The sequence below is a fragment of the Oncorhynchus kisutch genome, linkage group LG6, assembly GCF_002021735.2.
Source record: "Oncorhynchus kisutch isolate 150728-3 linkage group LG6, Okis_V2, whole genome shotgun sequence".
NCBI classification, from domain to species: domain Eukaryota; kingdom Metazoa; phylum Chordata; class Actinopteri; order Salmoniformes; family Salmonidae; genus Oncorhynchus; species Oncorhynchus kisutch.
The window spans coordinates 9,286,903-9,302,270 of record NC_034179.2 but is presented as its reverse complement, the minus strand read 5'-3'; the positions used below and the strand labels follow the sequence as shown (position 1 = coordinate 9,302,270).

The 15,368-nt window shown below is 41.3% G+C and overlaps 1 protein-coding gene across 3 annotated transcripts in view; it reads left to right on the top strand.

Moving 5' to 3' along the window:
• The window catches only part of arhgap24 (Rho GTPase activating protein 24), a 230,172-nt gene that overhangs the window by 187,685 nt on the left and 27,119 nt on the right, over positions 1–15,368 (top strand). For 2 of the 3 annotated variants that reach the window (XM_031826117.1, XM_020486874.2), the window contains one exon: positions 9,206–9,328. In XM_031826117.1, coding sequence (XP_031681977.1) covers positions 9,206–9,328 — 123 coding nt within the window. Of the gene's footprint in view, positions 134–9,205; positions 9,329–15,368 lie in introns of all 3 variants that reach the window. The other variant, XM_031826118.1, reaches the window with a different exon arrangement.

Here is a 15,368-nt window from a genome sequence, read left to right as displayed (position 1 = left end):
TGTTCCGCGAGAACCCTTCTTGATGTGTTGAAAATCATTCTGAAGTAGGAGCCTTTATAAAATTGGAGTACGGGGCTATTTACCGAACGGCAAACTGTTTTATGTGACAGAAATCAGAACTACATGTTGACGGGTCAGTAACCACGAGTGTATTTTCCTGTGTAGCCTAATACTTTAAGTGTTTGGGACTTTATCAGACTATTTACCGCAAAGCTGTTGCACACATGCATTTATTTTACAATCCACCAAATGGACTTTTGTGAAAACTAAATCTTGCCAAGGCAATTGTCGATTGGATTTAATTTAATCAGTAGAAATAGACGGAACTATTATTGTTTTAAAGATATTTACAGGCAGCTATAGCATTTACATGTTACTTGTCATTAAATCAATAGCCTATTGAATTAATTAATTTGACATGTTTTCTAAACGTTTGGATACTGTACAGCCATGACAGAACATTGCTCCATGTGATTGTGAAAGAACGCGTGGATAGCCTATAATTAGCTGAAAAATAGCTGATGCAGTGTAGTGGTCTCCCACTGATGATAGATCGTTGGGTAAATGACTCGCGAATGTTTTGGACAGATTCCATTGGCATGCCATGCGTGTTGAAGAAGAAGACCGTGAGTAATAGGCTACACAAATCGTTCAAATCCTTAACACATTTCTTATACCAACTTGCTACAAATGAAATATCGAATGACGCACATTTTATAAATGTAAATCCTGTGAACAGAAACAGAATGGTGTAGCGTAGACATATAATATATTGTCCTGTTCTAGTCATTCTATTTGAATGTGGTGTAACACAATACTAAGAGTAGCACTTGTTACCATCTGATTTTAAGCCTTTAAATTGACAAAATTATCCCTTCTTCTGTGGAGACCATAATGACAATAAGTATGGGCTTCCTCTGAAAGGAAGTCAATGGGACTGTGGTCAGCAGGGCCAATCATGGAGTTATCAAAGGCAGTTAATGATTAAAGAAGATGGTGGTGGCTCTGATGCAACAGTTTGGGACCAATGATGTATATAAACCATATAAACCATGGATTGCAGGTGTATGTATGTATTAGCTATTGAGGCTGTGAAGCTACTGGTTGGCCATATTGTAACTCCCCAGGAGCAGTCCTCCATAGGAATGAATGGATTACATTTATTAATTATGAAATTATGAAAAATATGAATAACATTCCACCCATGAGGCTACTAGGTCATTTGACTGCAGGAAATTCTTTAAAATAAAATTAGTGTATTTCTTCTTGGAAACGTTCTTAATTTCAAGATAGCTAAACTGTTTTCTTAAACTCTGGGCAGTGAGAGAATAAGCCAATGAAAGCAATTGAACAGGCTTAATTCTCTCACAAACTTCATCTGAAAGTTTCAGTATTGATTATTGGAAACCCAAGAACATGTTGTAGAACAGTAATCTCAGTAGGAAATATGGTAATATGATTTCCAATGCTAGCTAGCTAAATCAGTTGCCTAGTGACAATCGTCTTTAAAAAAAATATATTTTAAAATGTTATTTAACTAGGCAAATCAGTTAAGAACAAATTCTTATTTACAATGATGGCCCACCGGGGAACAGTGGGTTAACTGCCTTGTTCAGGGGCAGAACGATTTTCACCTTGTGAGCTTGGGGATTCGATCCAGCAACCTTTCGGTTACTAGCCCAGCGCTCTAACTGCTAGGCTACCTGCTAAAAAATATAATAAGAATACAAAAGTTAGATAAAATAACATTTATAAATAAAATAAAATTTCTATAATTAATATAATATTATATAATATTCATAAAACATTCTAATAATCTTACAAACTATCTTATGAACTTCATATTATTTTTGTTTTGTTTTACTTATCAAGTTTTTGCGTGAGAAGTGTTTTGTGAATCTGGTCACACTGCCACCAAGGGCACATGAGACACGCGTGTCCTGATTTCGCCAAGTGGGGCATGACACACTGCCACCAAGGGCACAGGAAACGCGCATGTCCTGATTTCACTAATTTGGACATGGTCCTGGATCATCATTATTTTGTTGTTCCTGGATCTATAGTCCATTAATCATCCATCAGGTTACGTATTTCACAATCAGAGCCAGTGAAAAACATGAAAAACATGGTCTTACTGTGAGGATACCTGCTGAGCCAGGTAGAGGTAAAGGGAGGGATAACCAGGTAAAGGGAGGGATAACCAGGTAAAGGGAGGGAGGGATAACCAGGTAAAGGGAGGGAGGGAGAGCCAGGTAAAGGGAGGGAGGGAGAGCCAGGTAAAGGCAGGGAGGGAGAGCCAGGTAAAGGGAGGGAGGGAGAGCCAGGTAAAGGGAGGGAGGGAGAGCCAGGTAAAGGCAGGGAGGGAGAGCCAGGTAAAGGCAGGGAGGGAGAGCCAGGTAAAGGGAGGGAGGGAGAGCCAGGTAAAGGGAGGGAGGGAGAGCCAGGTAAAGGCAGGGAGGGAGAGCCAGGTAAAGGGAGGGAGGGAGAGCCAGGTAAAGGGAGGGAGGGAGAGCCAGGTAAAGGGAGGGAGGGAGACCCAGGTAAAGGGAAACTAGAGTGGGTTGGGAGAGGCTTGATGCTGTGAGCTTTATGGTTGTTAATTGACTGCTTTAGTTATTGTTTGTCTGGTTTTTCAAGACAGGTTGTCCTCGATGACTGAAAATTAATTTTTATTCCATTTACATTCCAATGAATTTGTTATTGTAGTCTCATTCACTAGTAATATGTCTTGACTGTCACAGCAAGCCAAAACATTAAGAACACCTTCCTGGCCTCCCGAGTGGCTCAGTGGTCTATGGCATTGCACCGCAGTGCTTGAGGCATCACTACAGAGCCGGGTTCGATCCCAGGCTGTGTCGCAGCCGACTGCAACCGGAAGACCCATGAGGCGGTGCACAATTGGGTTAGGGGAGGGTTGGGCCGGCCTGGATGACCTTGTCCCATCGCGCTCTAGTGACTCCTTGTGGTGGGCCGGGCACATGCACGCTGACTTCATTCGCCATTTGAATAGTGTTTCCTCCAAAACATTTGTGCCCCTGGCTTCCGGGTTAAGCGAGCAGTGTGTCAAGAAGTAGTGCTTCTTGGCAGGGTCGTGTTTTGGAGGATGCATGGCTCTCAACCTTCGCCTCTCTGTAGTCCGTACGGGAGTTGCAGGGATATGGGAGAAAAGGGGGTAAAAAGTTCAAACATTTAAAAAAGAACACCTTAATGCCCAATATTGCCCTCAGAACTGCCTCAATTCGTCTGGGCATGGACTCTATAAGGTGTCAAAAGCATTCCACGAGGATGTTGGCTAGAGGTCGACCAATTATGATTTTTCAATGCCGATACCGATTATTGGAGGACCAAAAAAGCCGATACCGATTAATCAGACGATAAAAAAAAAGAATTTGTAATAATGACAATTACAACAATACTGAATGAACACTTATTTTAACTTAATATAATACATCAATAAAATCAATTTAGCCTCAAGTAAATAATGAAACATGTTCAATTTGATTTAAATAATGCAAAAACAAAGTGTTGGAGAAGAAAGTAAAAGTGCAATATGTGCTATGTAAGAAAGCTAACGTTTAAGTTCCTTGCTCAAAACATGAGAACATATGAAAGCTGGTGGTTCCTTTTAACATGAGTCTTCAATTTTCCCAGGTAAGATGTTTTAGGTTGTAGTTATTATAGGAATTATAGGACTATTTCCCTCTATACCATTTGTATTTCATTAACCGTTGACTATTGGATGTTCTTATAGTCACTTTAGTATTGCCAGTGTAACAGTATAGCTTCCATCCCTCTCCTCGCTCCTCCCTGGGCTCGAACCAGCAACACATGACAACAGCCACCACATCGAAGCAGCATTACCCATGCAGAGCAAGGGAAACAACCACCCCAAGGCTCAGAGCGAGTGAAGTTTGAAACGCAATTAGCGCGCTCTAACTAGCCAGCCATTTCACTTCGGTAACACCAGCCTCATCTCGGGAGTTGATAAACAGTGCAATGCTTGACGCACAACGAAGAGCTGCTGGCAAAACGCAGGAGAGTGCTGTTTGAATGAATGTTTACGCGCCTGCTTCTGCCTACCACCGCTCAGTCAGATACTTGTATGCTTGTTTGCTCAGTCAGATTATATGCAACGCAGGACACGCTAGATAATATCTAGTAATATCATCAACCATGTGTAGTTAACTAGTGATTATGATTGATTGTTTTTTATAAGATCAATTTAATGCTAGCTAGCAACTTACCTTGGCTTACTGCATTTGCGTAACAGGCAGTCTCCTTGTGGAGTGCAACGAGAGAGAGGCAGGTCGTTATTGTGTTGGACTAGTTAACTGTAATAATTAATTAATTGTACGATTGGATCCCCCGAGCTGACAAGGTGAAAATCTGTCGCTCTGCCGCTGAACGAGGCAGTTAACCCACCGTTTCTAGGCCGTCATTGAAAATAAGAATGTGTTCTTAACTGACTTGCCAAGTTAAATAAAGATTAAATAAAGGTGTAAAAAAATAAATAATAATAATCGACAAATCGGCGCCCAAAAATACCGATTTCCGATTGTTATGAAAACTTGAAATCGACCCTAATTAATCGGCCATTCCGATTAATCGGTCGACCTCTAATGTTGGCCCATGTTGACAACAATGCTTCCTACAGTTGTGTTTAGTTGGTTGGATGTCCTTTGGGTGGTGGACCATTCTTGATACACACGGGAAACTGTTGAGTGTGAAAAACCCAGCAGCGTTGCAGTTCTTGACACAAACCGGTGCGCCAGGCATCTACTAACATACCCCGTTCAAAGGCACTTACATCTTTTGTCTTGCCCATTCACCCCTTTGAATGGCACACATACAAATAATTTCTCAATTGTTACATCAAAAAGGGATCAGAGCTTTCACCTGGATTCACCTGGTCAGTCTATGTAATGGAAAGAACAGGTGTTCTTAATGTTTTGTACACTCAGTGTATGTAAAGTTGAAGTCGGAAGTTTACATACACTTAGGTTGGAGTCATTAAACCGTTTTTTCAACCACTCCACAAATTCCTTGTCAACAAACTATAGTTTTGGCAAGTCGGTTAGGACATCTACTTTGTGTATAACACAAGTAATTTTTCCAACAATTGTGTACAGACAGATTATTTCACTTATAATTCACTGTATCACAATTCAAGTGAGTCAGACGTTTACATACACTAAGTTGACTGTGCCTTTAAACAGCTTGGAAAATTCCAGAAAATGATTTAATGGCTTTAGAAGCTTCTGATAGGCTAATTGACATAATTTGAGTCAATTGGAGGTGTACCTGTGGATGTATTTCAAAGCCTACCTTCAAACTCAGTGTATCTTTGCTTGACATCTTGGGAAACATTTAGTTTTACAGTGTCATGATCCTGACTAAACACATGGGTTAGTTTACAGTGTCATCATCCTGACTAAACAAATGGGTTAGTTTACAGTGTCATGATCCTGACTAAACACATGGGTTAGTTTACAGTGTCATCATCCTGACTAAACACATGGGTTAGTTTACAGTGTCATGATCCTGACTAAACACATGGGTTAGTTTACAGTGTCATCATCCTGACTAAACACATGGGTTAGTTTACAGTGTCATGATCCTGACTAAACACATGGGTTAGTTTACAGTGTCATCATCCTGACTAAACACATGGGTTAGTTTACAGTGTCATCATCCTGACTAAACACATGGGTTAGTTTACAGTGTCATCATCCTGACTAAACAAATGGGTTAGTTTACAGTGTCATCATCCTGACTAAACACATGGGTTAGTTTACAGTGTCATCATCCTGACTAAACACATGGGTTAGTTTACAGTGTCATGATCCTGACTAAACACATGGGTTAGTTTACAGTGTCATCATCCTGACTAAACACATGGGTTAGTTTACAGTGTCATGATCCTGACTAAACACATGGGTTAGTTTACAGTGTCATCATCCTGACTAAACACATGGGTTAGTTTACAGTGTGATCATCCTGACTAAACACATGGGTTAGTTTACAGTGTCATCATACTGACTAAACACATGGGTTAGTTTACACTGTCATCTGACTAAACACATGGGTTAGTTTACAGTGTCATCATCCTGACTAAACACATGGGTTAGTTTACAGTGTCATGATCCTGACTAAACACATGGGTTAGTTTACACTGTCATGATCCTGACTAAACACATGGGTTAGTTTACAGTGTCATCATCCTGACTAAACACATGGGTTAGTTTACAGTGTCATGATCCTGACTAAACACATGGGTTAGTTTACAGTGTCATCATCCTGACTAAACACATGGGTTAGTTTACAGTGTCATCATCCTGACTAAACACATGGGTTAGTTTACAGTGTCATCATCCTGACTAAACACATGGGTTAGTTTACACTGTCATGATCCTGACTTAACACATGGGTTAGTTTACAGTGTCATCATCCTGACTTAACACATGGGTTAGTTTACAGTGTCATCATCCTGACTAAACACATGGGTTAGTTTACAGTGTCATGATCCTGACTTAACACATGGGTTAGTTTACAGTGTCATCATCCTGACTAAACACATGGGTTAGTTTACAGTGTCATCATCCTGACTAAACACATGGGTTAGTTTACACTGTCATCATCCTGACTAAACACATGGGTTAGTATTCATGCTGCAGTTCTATAAATACATTGTTAATCGCTGACACAGCGATATCTCCTACTGGATGAAAATCAATGGAGAGAATGGAAGAGGTCTCTGGGGAGAGGTGCAGACAGCACCAGCCACATTCATAATTTAGTCTGTGCCCAATCATTTCTCTGTTAACTACTAGGCTACATCTCCAAGCAGACTTCAACAAGATTCGTACAAGATCTCTATCTGAAGAATGTCACTTGACTGGTCTAGGTTTACAGTACGCATTTCCACGAGGGGTTTGGCTGGTACACAGGTCTGGTACTGTTGTCACGGTAATAAGAGCGTTGCATCTGGAAGCTTAGTCAAGCCCCTTCAAGCCCTCCAACGACATGTATCAAATGTCTAAGTGAGTGTTTTAGAGCCGTTTTCCACAGAGAGCCTGATACAGGATACGCAGCCAGCCCTAGGGGAAAATAAGGGAGTGGCTATCATATACACTACATTACGGTAGTATCTTGTTTTCACTACATTACGGTAGTATCTTGTTTTCACTACATTACGGTATTATCTTGTATACACTACATTACGGTAGTATCTTGTATACACTGCATTACGGTATTATCTTATATACACTACATTACGGTAATATCTGATATACACTACATTACGGTAGTATATTATATAGACTATATTACGGAATTATCTTATATACACTACATTACAGAATTATATTATATAGACTACATTACGGAATTATCTTATATATACTACATTACGGTAGTATCTTAAAAACACTTCATTACGGTAGTATCTTCTATACACTACATTACGGTAGTATATTATATAGACTATATACGGTACTATCTTATATACACTACATTACGGTAGTATATTATATAGACTATATACGGTACTATCTTATATACACTACATTACGGTAGTAGATTATATAGACTACATTACGGTAGTATCTTAAGCTATTAGTGTGGACAGACAGTCAGGCCATAGACAGTGTTTGTGTGATTATCAGGCCATAGACAGTGTTGGTGTGATTATCAGGCCATAGACAGTGTTGGTGTGATTATCAGGCCATAGACAGTGTTGGTGTGATTATCAGGCCATAGACAGTGTTGGTGTGATTATCAGGCCATAGACAGTTGGTCTGATAATCAGGCCATAGACAGTGTTGGTGTGATAATCAGGCCATAGACAGTTGGTGTGATAATCAGGCCATAGACAGTGTTGGTGTGATAATCAGGCCATAGACAGTGTTGGTGTGATAATCAGGCCATATACAGTTGGTATGATAATCAGGCCATATACAGTTGGTGTGATAATCAGGCCATAGACAGTGTTGGTGTGATCAGGCCATAGACAGTGTTGGTGTGATTATCAGGCCATAGACAGTGTTGGTGTGATAATCAGGCCATAGACAGTGTTGGTGTGATAATCAGGGCATAGACAGTGTTGGTGTGATTATCAGGCCATAGACAGTGTTGGTGTGATAATCAGGCCATAGACAGTGTTGGTGTGATTATCAGGCCATAGACAGTGTTGGTGTGATAATCAGGCCATAGACAGTGTTGGTGTGATAATCAGACCATAGACAGTGTTGGTGTGATTATCCAGCCATAGACAGTGTTGGTGTGATCAGGCCATAGACAGTGTTGGTGTGATTATCAGGCCATAGACAGTGTTGGTGTGATTATCAGGCCATAGACAGTGTTGGTGTGATTATCAGGCCATAGACAGTGTTGGTGTGATAATCAGGCCATAGACAGTGTTGGTGTGATAATCAGGCCATAGACAGTTGGTGTGATTATCAGGCCATAGAGGTAAAATGTCTCTAAGGTTGTACATCTGGTCTGTCTGGAAGGCATACTCCTGATGTGTGAGGCTGAGAGCCCTTGATGTTACAAACACACACACACACACACACACAAACACACACACACACACACACACACACACACACACACACACACTCTGAGACTGTGAAAGCCCTTGATGTTTGTGTCTGTCCGCACCTTGATTTTGTCAGCCCTTGGGGCGTCAATGACCCCCTCTAAGTCACACTGTAATTACAGACCATTATAACACCACAGACACAGACCCACTTCCGACAAGCATCTGTTAGGCTGACACTGTTATTATTGAATAAGTAATTTACTGTGGTTTTGACAATTTATTGTGTTCTTATTATGTTAGTAATGTTATAGCAGATGATAACTGTTATTATCGTACCCTACCATTTAATGTTTTTGAATGATAAAAAAAGAAACTATGCATTCTATGCGTCCATGTCAAAGGAGGTTGGTGCACTTTAATTCGGGAGGATGGTCTAGTGGAATGGTAAAAATAAACAAAACACATGGTTTCCATGGTTTCCAGGTGTTTGATGCCATTCCATTCGCTCTGTTTCAGCCGTTATTGTGAGCCGTCCTCCCCTCAGCAGCCTCCACTGTTCCATGTGGTTTCCATGGAGACATTTTGACCTCTTCGGTCCTCGTCAAGTCTTCATGTTTTACTCACGCTTTCTTTTCCCTTCTTTCTGCTCTTCCTTCCTTGCAGGAGGAGACAGGGAGCGGATGACAGCGAATCATGAGACATACCTTCTTATGGCCAGCACCCAGAATGACATGGAGGATTGGGTGAAGACCATACGCAGGGTCATATGGGCCCCATTTGGTGGAGGTTAGTACACAGGGTCATATTGGCCCCATTTAGTGGAGGTTAGTACACAGGGTCATATGGGCCCCATTTGGTGGAGGTTAGTACACAGGGTCATATGGGCCCCATTTGGTGGAGGTTAGTACACATGGTCAAATGGGCCCCATTTGGTGGAGGTTAGTACACAGGGTCATATGGGCCCCATTTGGTGGAGGTTAGTACACAGGGTCATATGGGCCCCATTTGGTGGAGGTTAGTACACAGGGTCATATGGGCCCCATTTGGTGGAGGTTAGTACACATGGTCAAATGGGCCCCATTTGGTGGAGGTTAGTTAGTGCACCCATGATGCATGAGTTTCAGTCCAAGACTAGACTAGACTAGACTTAATCTGTGACTGGCTCTATACGTTGTTTTTTAGCACAATAAATCATTATTATCAGGAGGTTATGTCTCTGTGATTAACACTATAGTGTCATTATTATCAGGAGGGTATGTCTCAGTGATTAACACTATAGTGTCATTATTATCAGGAGGGCATGTCTCTGTGAATGAACATATGGTGCAACTTGTCACTCCATCTGTAGGCTGGAGTTGAATGTCTTGTCAAAAATAAAGCAAAGCTCATTCAACTCTGCGTTTGATAAGGAAACATTTGATCTCTGAATCAACAACACAGATTGTGTGTTACTATGTGCTAATTGTATGCTCTAACACACACACAGACACGCGCGTACACACACACCAGTGTTGATTTCGTCAACAAAAATCATGACTCAGCTATTTTTTTGTGCTAGTTGATGAGACCGTAATTGACAAAATAGAAAAAATAGAAAATATAACTAACATAAATTATTTTTCATTTCATTTCACTAAAATGAGACATGACGAAATTATCGCTGTCCAGTGAACTGGACAAGAGTGTTTGAAGAGATAAAGAGATTTTCATCGACAATCACAATTAATATTAGCAGCACAGATGCACTGTGCAGTTCTTGATTCTAGTCCTTACCATTAAGAAAATATTACCCATAATACCATTCCAAAAATATGACCCATAACACCATTCCAAAAATATGACCCATAATACCATTCCAAAAATATGACCCATAACACCAACTGTCTATGGCAGGGTAGCCTAGTGGTTAGAGCGTTGGACTAGTAACCGAAATGTTGCAAGTTCGAATCCCCGAGCTGACAAGGTACAAATCTGTTGTTCTGCCCCTGAACAGGCAGTTAACCCACTGTTCCTAGGCCATCATTGAAAATAAGAATTTGTTCTTAACTGACTTGCCTAGTTAAATAAAGGTAAAATTAAAATTAAAATAAAAAAATTAAGAAAATATTACCCATAATACCATTCAAAAATATGACCCATAATACCGACACTGCGTTTTTCTCCGTTCTATCGTGCATTGGCAGGCCGTAAACCAGGCTACTTGTGGAACAGACCGTTAACCATTTGTTTAGGCTACACATTGTTCAGTCACGTTACCTCGTTAGCTAGCTATAGCTAACAACCTGGGGCATGTCGTTCAACAGGACGCAACGTAAGGACTTGGGACTCGATTTCAGACTCAAGGTTTAGTGGCTAGACTACATCACCTGGCAAAACAGTCATTAACTCACGTTATACTTTTGGACACCAATGTTGCTGAGGGGTCTGTCGAATATTGATGAGTCAGTGATTTATGTTTACTATAGGTTAAATGAGACAATACAAATGTGATGTGACTAAAATTAAAGGGCATTTAGTTGACTAAAATGGCCCACATTTTGGCACGCACACACACACGCACACACGCACGCACGCACGCACGCACGCACGCACGCACGCACGCACACACACACACACACACACACACACACACACACACACACACACACACACACACACACACACACACACACACACACACACACTGCACCCTCAGCACACAGCCTCCTATACAGGAGGGCTTCCTTTGACATATTGCTGCAGTGGGACACACACACACACACACACACAGACTGAGACTGAGGCTATTGGAGAGATAATACCCTAGAGATGCGATTAAAATTGTGGGTCATGTTCTGTTTGGTCAGCCTGGTACTGTAGAGGCAGGGAGCTTGCTTAAACAAAGGGTTTGGCCCAGGATAGCGTCAGTAGCTGTTCAGTAGCTGTTCAGTAGCTGCCCACACCAATCAATCAATCAAATGTATTTATAAAGCCCTTTTTACATCAGCCGATGTCACAAAATGCTGTACAGAAACCTAGCCTAAAACCCCAAACAGCAAGCAGTGCATGTGTAGAAGCACAGTGGCTAGGAAAAACTCCCTAGAAAGACCAGAACCTAGGAAGAAACCTAGTGAGGAACCAGGCTCTGACGGGTGGCCAGTCCTCTTCTGGCTGTGCCGGTTGGAGATTAGAACAGTACATGGCCAAGATGTTCAAACGTTCGTAGATGACCAGCAGTGTCAGATAATAATAATCACAGTGGTTGTAGAGGGTGCAACATAGCCGGTCATTCAGAGTTAGAGACAGCGGTTCATCGCTCCAGTGCCTTTCCGTTCACCTGCACACCCCTGGGCCAGACTACACTCAATCATAGGACCCACTGAAGAGATGAGTCTTCAATAAAGACTTAAAGGTCGCGACCGAGTCTGCATCTCTCACATGGATAGGCAGACCGTTCCATAAAAATGTAATTCTATAGGAGAAAGTCCTGCCTCCAGCCGTTTGCTTAGAAATTCTAGGGACAGTAAGGAGGCCTGCATCTTGTGACCGTAGCGTACGTGTAGGTCTGTACGGCAGGACCAAATTGGAAAGATAGGTAGGAGCAAGCCCATGTAATGCTTAGTTAGGTTAGCAGTAAAACCTTGACATTATTCCTAGCCTTAACAGGAAGCCAGTGTAGAGAGACTAGCACTGGAGTAATATGATAAAATCTTTTGGTTCTAGACAAGATTCTAGCATCCGTGTTTAGCACTAACTGAAGATTATTTAGTGCTTTATCCAGGTAACCGGAAAGAAGAGCATTGCAGTAGTCTAATCTAGAAGTAACAAAAGCATAGATACATTTTTCTGCACAATTTTTGGACAGAAAATGTCAGATTATTTCAATGTTACGAAGATAGAAAAAAGTATATTCTTGATATGTTCGTCAAAAGAGAGATCAGGGTCTAGAGTAACGCCGTGGTCCTTCACAGTTTTATTTGAGATGACTGTACAACCATCAATATTAATTGTCAGATCCAACAGATCTCTTTGTTTCTTGGGACCTAGAACTAGCATCTCTGTTTTGTCTGAGTTTAAAAGTAAAACATTTGCCGCCTTCCACTTCCTTATGTCTGAAACACAGGCTTCCAGGGAGGGCAATTTTGGGGCTTCAGCATGTTTCATTGAAATGTACAGCTGTGTATCGTCCTCATAGCAGTGAAAGCTAACATTATGTTTCCGAATGACATCACCAAGAGGTAAAATATGTATAGTGAAAACATTAGTGATCCTAAAGCGAAGCCTTGAGGAACACCGAAATGTACAGTTGATTTGTCAGAAGACAAACCATCCACAGATACAAACTGATATCTTTCCGACAGATACGATCTAAACCCGGCCAGAACTTGTCCGTGTAGACCAATTTGGGTTTCCAATCTCTCCAAAAGAATGTGGTGATCGATGGTATCAAAAACAGCACTAAGGTCTAGGAGCATGAGGACAGATGTAGAGCCTTGGTCTGACGCCATTAAAAGGTAATTTACCACCTTCACAAGTGTAGTCTCAGTGCTATGACACGGTCTAAAACCAGACTGAAGCGTTTTGAAAATACATTGTTTGTCTTCAGGAAGGTAGTTAGTTACTGCACAACAGCTTTTAACATTTATTTTGAGACGAATGGGAGATTCGATATAGGCCGATATTTTTTTTTTTCTGGGTTTGGCTTTTTCCAGAGAGGCTTTATTACTGCCACTTTTAGTGAGTTTGGTACTCATCCGGTGGTTAGGGAGCTGTTTATTATATTCAACATAGAAGGGCCAAGCACAGGAAGCAGCTCTTTCAGTAGTTTAGTTGGAATAAGGTCCAGTATGTAGTTTGAAGGTTCAGAGGCCAAGACTATTTTCATCACTGTGTCAAGAGATATAGGATTAAAAAACTTGAGTGTCTCTCTTGATCCTAGGTCCTGGCAGAGTTGTGCAGACTCTGGAGGAATACCCAGATTTAAAGAGGAGTCCGTAATTTGCTTTCTAATGATCATGATCTTTTCCTCAAAGAAGTTCATGAATGTATTACTGCTGAAGTGAAAGCCGTGCTCTCTTGGGGAATGCTGCTTTTTAGTTAGCTTTGCAACAGTATCAAAAATACATTTTGGATTGTTCTTATTCTCCTCAATTAGGTTGGAAAAATAGGATGATCGAGCAGCAGTGAGGGCTCTTCGATTCTTTCCAAGCTAGTCAGAAGACTTCCAGTTTGGTGTAGAACCATTTCCGTTCCAATTTTCTGGAAGCTTGCTTCAGGGCTCGGGTCTTTTCTGTATACCAGGGAGCTAGTTTCTTATGACAAATGTTTTTTGTTTTTAGGGGTGCAACTGCATCTATGGTACTACACAAGGTTACATTTAGTTCCCCAGTTAGGTGGTTAATCGATTTTCGTACTCTGACGTCCTTGGGTAGGTGGAGGAAGTCTGGAAGGGCATCTAGGAATCTTTGGTTTGCCCAAGAATTTATAGCACAGCTTTTGATCCTTGGTTGAGGTCTGAGCAGATTATTTGTTGCGATTGCAAACATAATAAAATGGTGAATATTAAAGTCACCAAAATTTGAATATTATCTGCCATGGCTACAAGGTCCGATAGGAATTCAGGGTACTCAGTGAGGAACGCTGTATACGGCCCAGGAGGCCTATAAACAGTATCTATAAAAAGTGATTGAGTAGACTGCGTAGATTTCATGACTAGAAGCTCAAAAGAGGAAAATGCAGTCAATAGTTTTTTTTGTAAATTGAAATTTTCTATTGTAAATGTTAGCAACACCTCCGCCTTTGCGGGATGGCGGGAGATATGGTCACTAGTGTAACCAGGAGGAGAGGCCTTATTTAACACAGTAAATTCATCAGGCTTAAGCCATGTTTCAGTCAGGCCAATCACATCAAGATTATGATCAGTGATTTGTTCATTGACTATAACTGCTTTTGAAGTGAGGGATCTGACATTAAGTAGCCCTATTTGAGGTGTGAGAGATCACAATCTCTTTCAATAATAGCAGGAATGGAGGAGGTCTTTATTCCAGTGAGAATGCTAAGGCAAACACCACCATGTTTAGTTTTGCCCAATCTAGATTGAGGCACAGACATGGTCTCAATGGGGATAGCTGAGCTGACTACGCTAGTGGCAGACTCCACTAAGCTGGCAGGGTGGCTAACAGGGGGGTAGACATGACACCTAGATAGAGAAGTCCTCTCTTACTCTGGATAATGTGCTTTTATGATTTGTTACCTACTGGTGGTTAATTTTATGGAGATGAGGTGGTGATCAAAATCCATTTTGTTACATCTATTCCTCATCAATCTTTATTTATTTATTTATTTATTTTAATGTATTTAACCAGGCAAGTCAGTTAAGAACATATTCTTATTTTCAATGACGGCCTGGGAACAATGGGTTAACTGCCTGTTCAGGGGCAGAACGACAGATTTGTACCTTGTCAGCTCGGGGGTTTGAACTCGCAACCTTCCAGTTACTAGTCCAACGCTCTAACCACTTGGCTACGCTGCCGCCCCTGATCTGATACTAAGCTAATGAACATTAGTGCAATTTACTAGCACTCCATGTGGAATGGGTCTCCTTTTGTGTTCCAACTCGCGCGTGTGTGTCCTGAGTGTATCCCGGCTGGGTAAGAGCCCACTCACCAAACTGTGTAGTCTGAGTAGCAAGCCAGCCAAGCACTCCCCAAGGGCGGTCTTAGGAAGATGGAGTTCCATCCAATGAGACCAAGTACTCTGTGGGCTTTTACCTGTGTGATATTACTGTGCCTCAAGGTCAAAGGTCACCAGGTCAGCCAGGTACAATATCACATCAACCCAAAAAGGT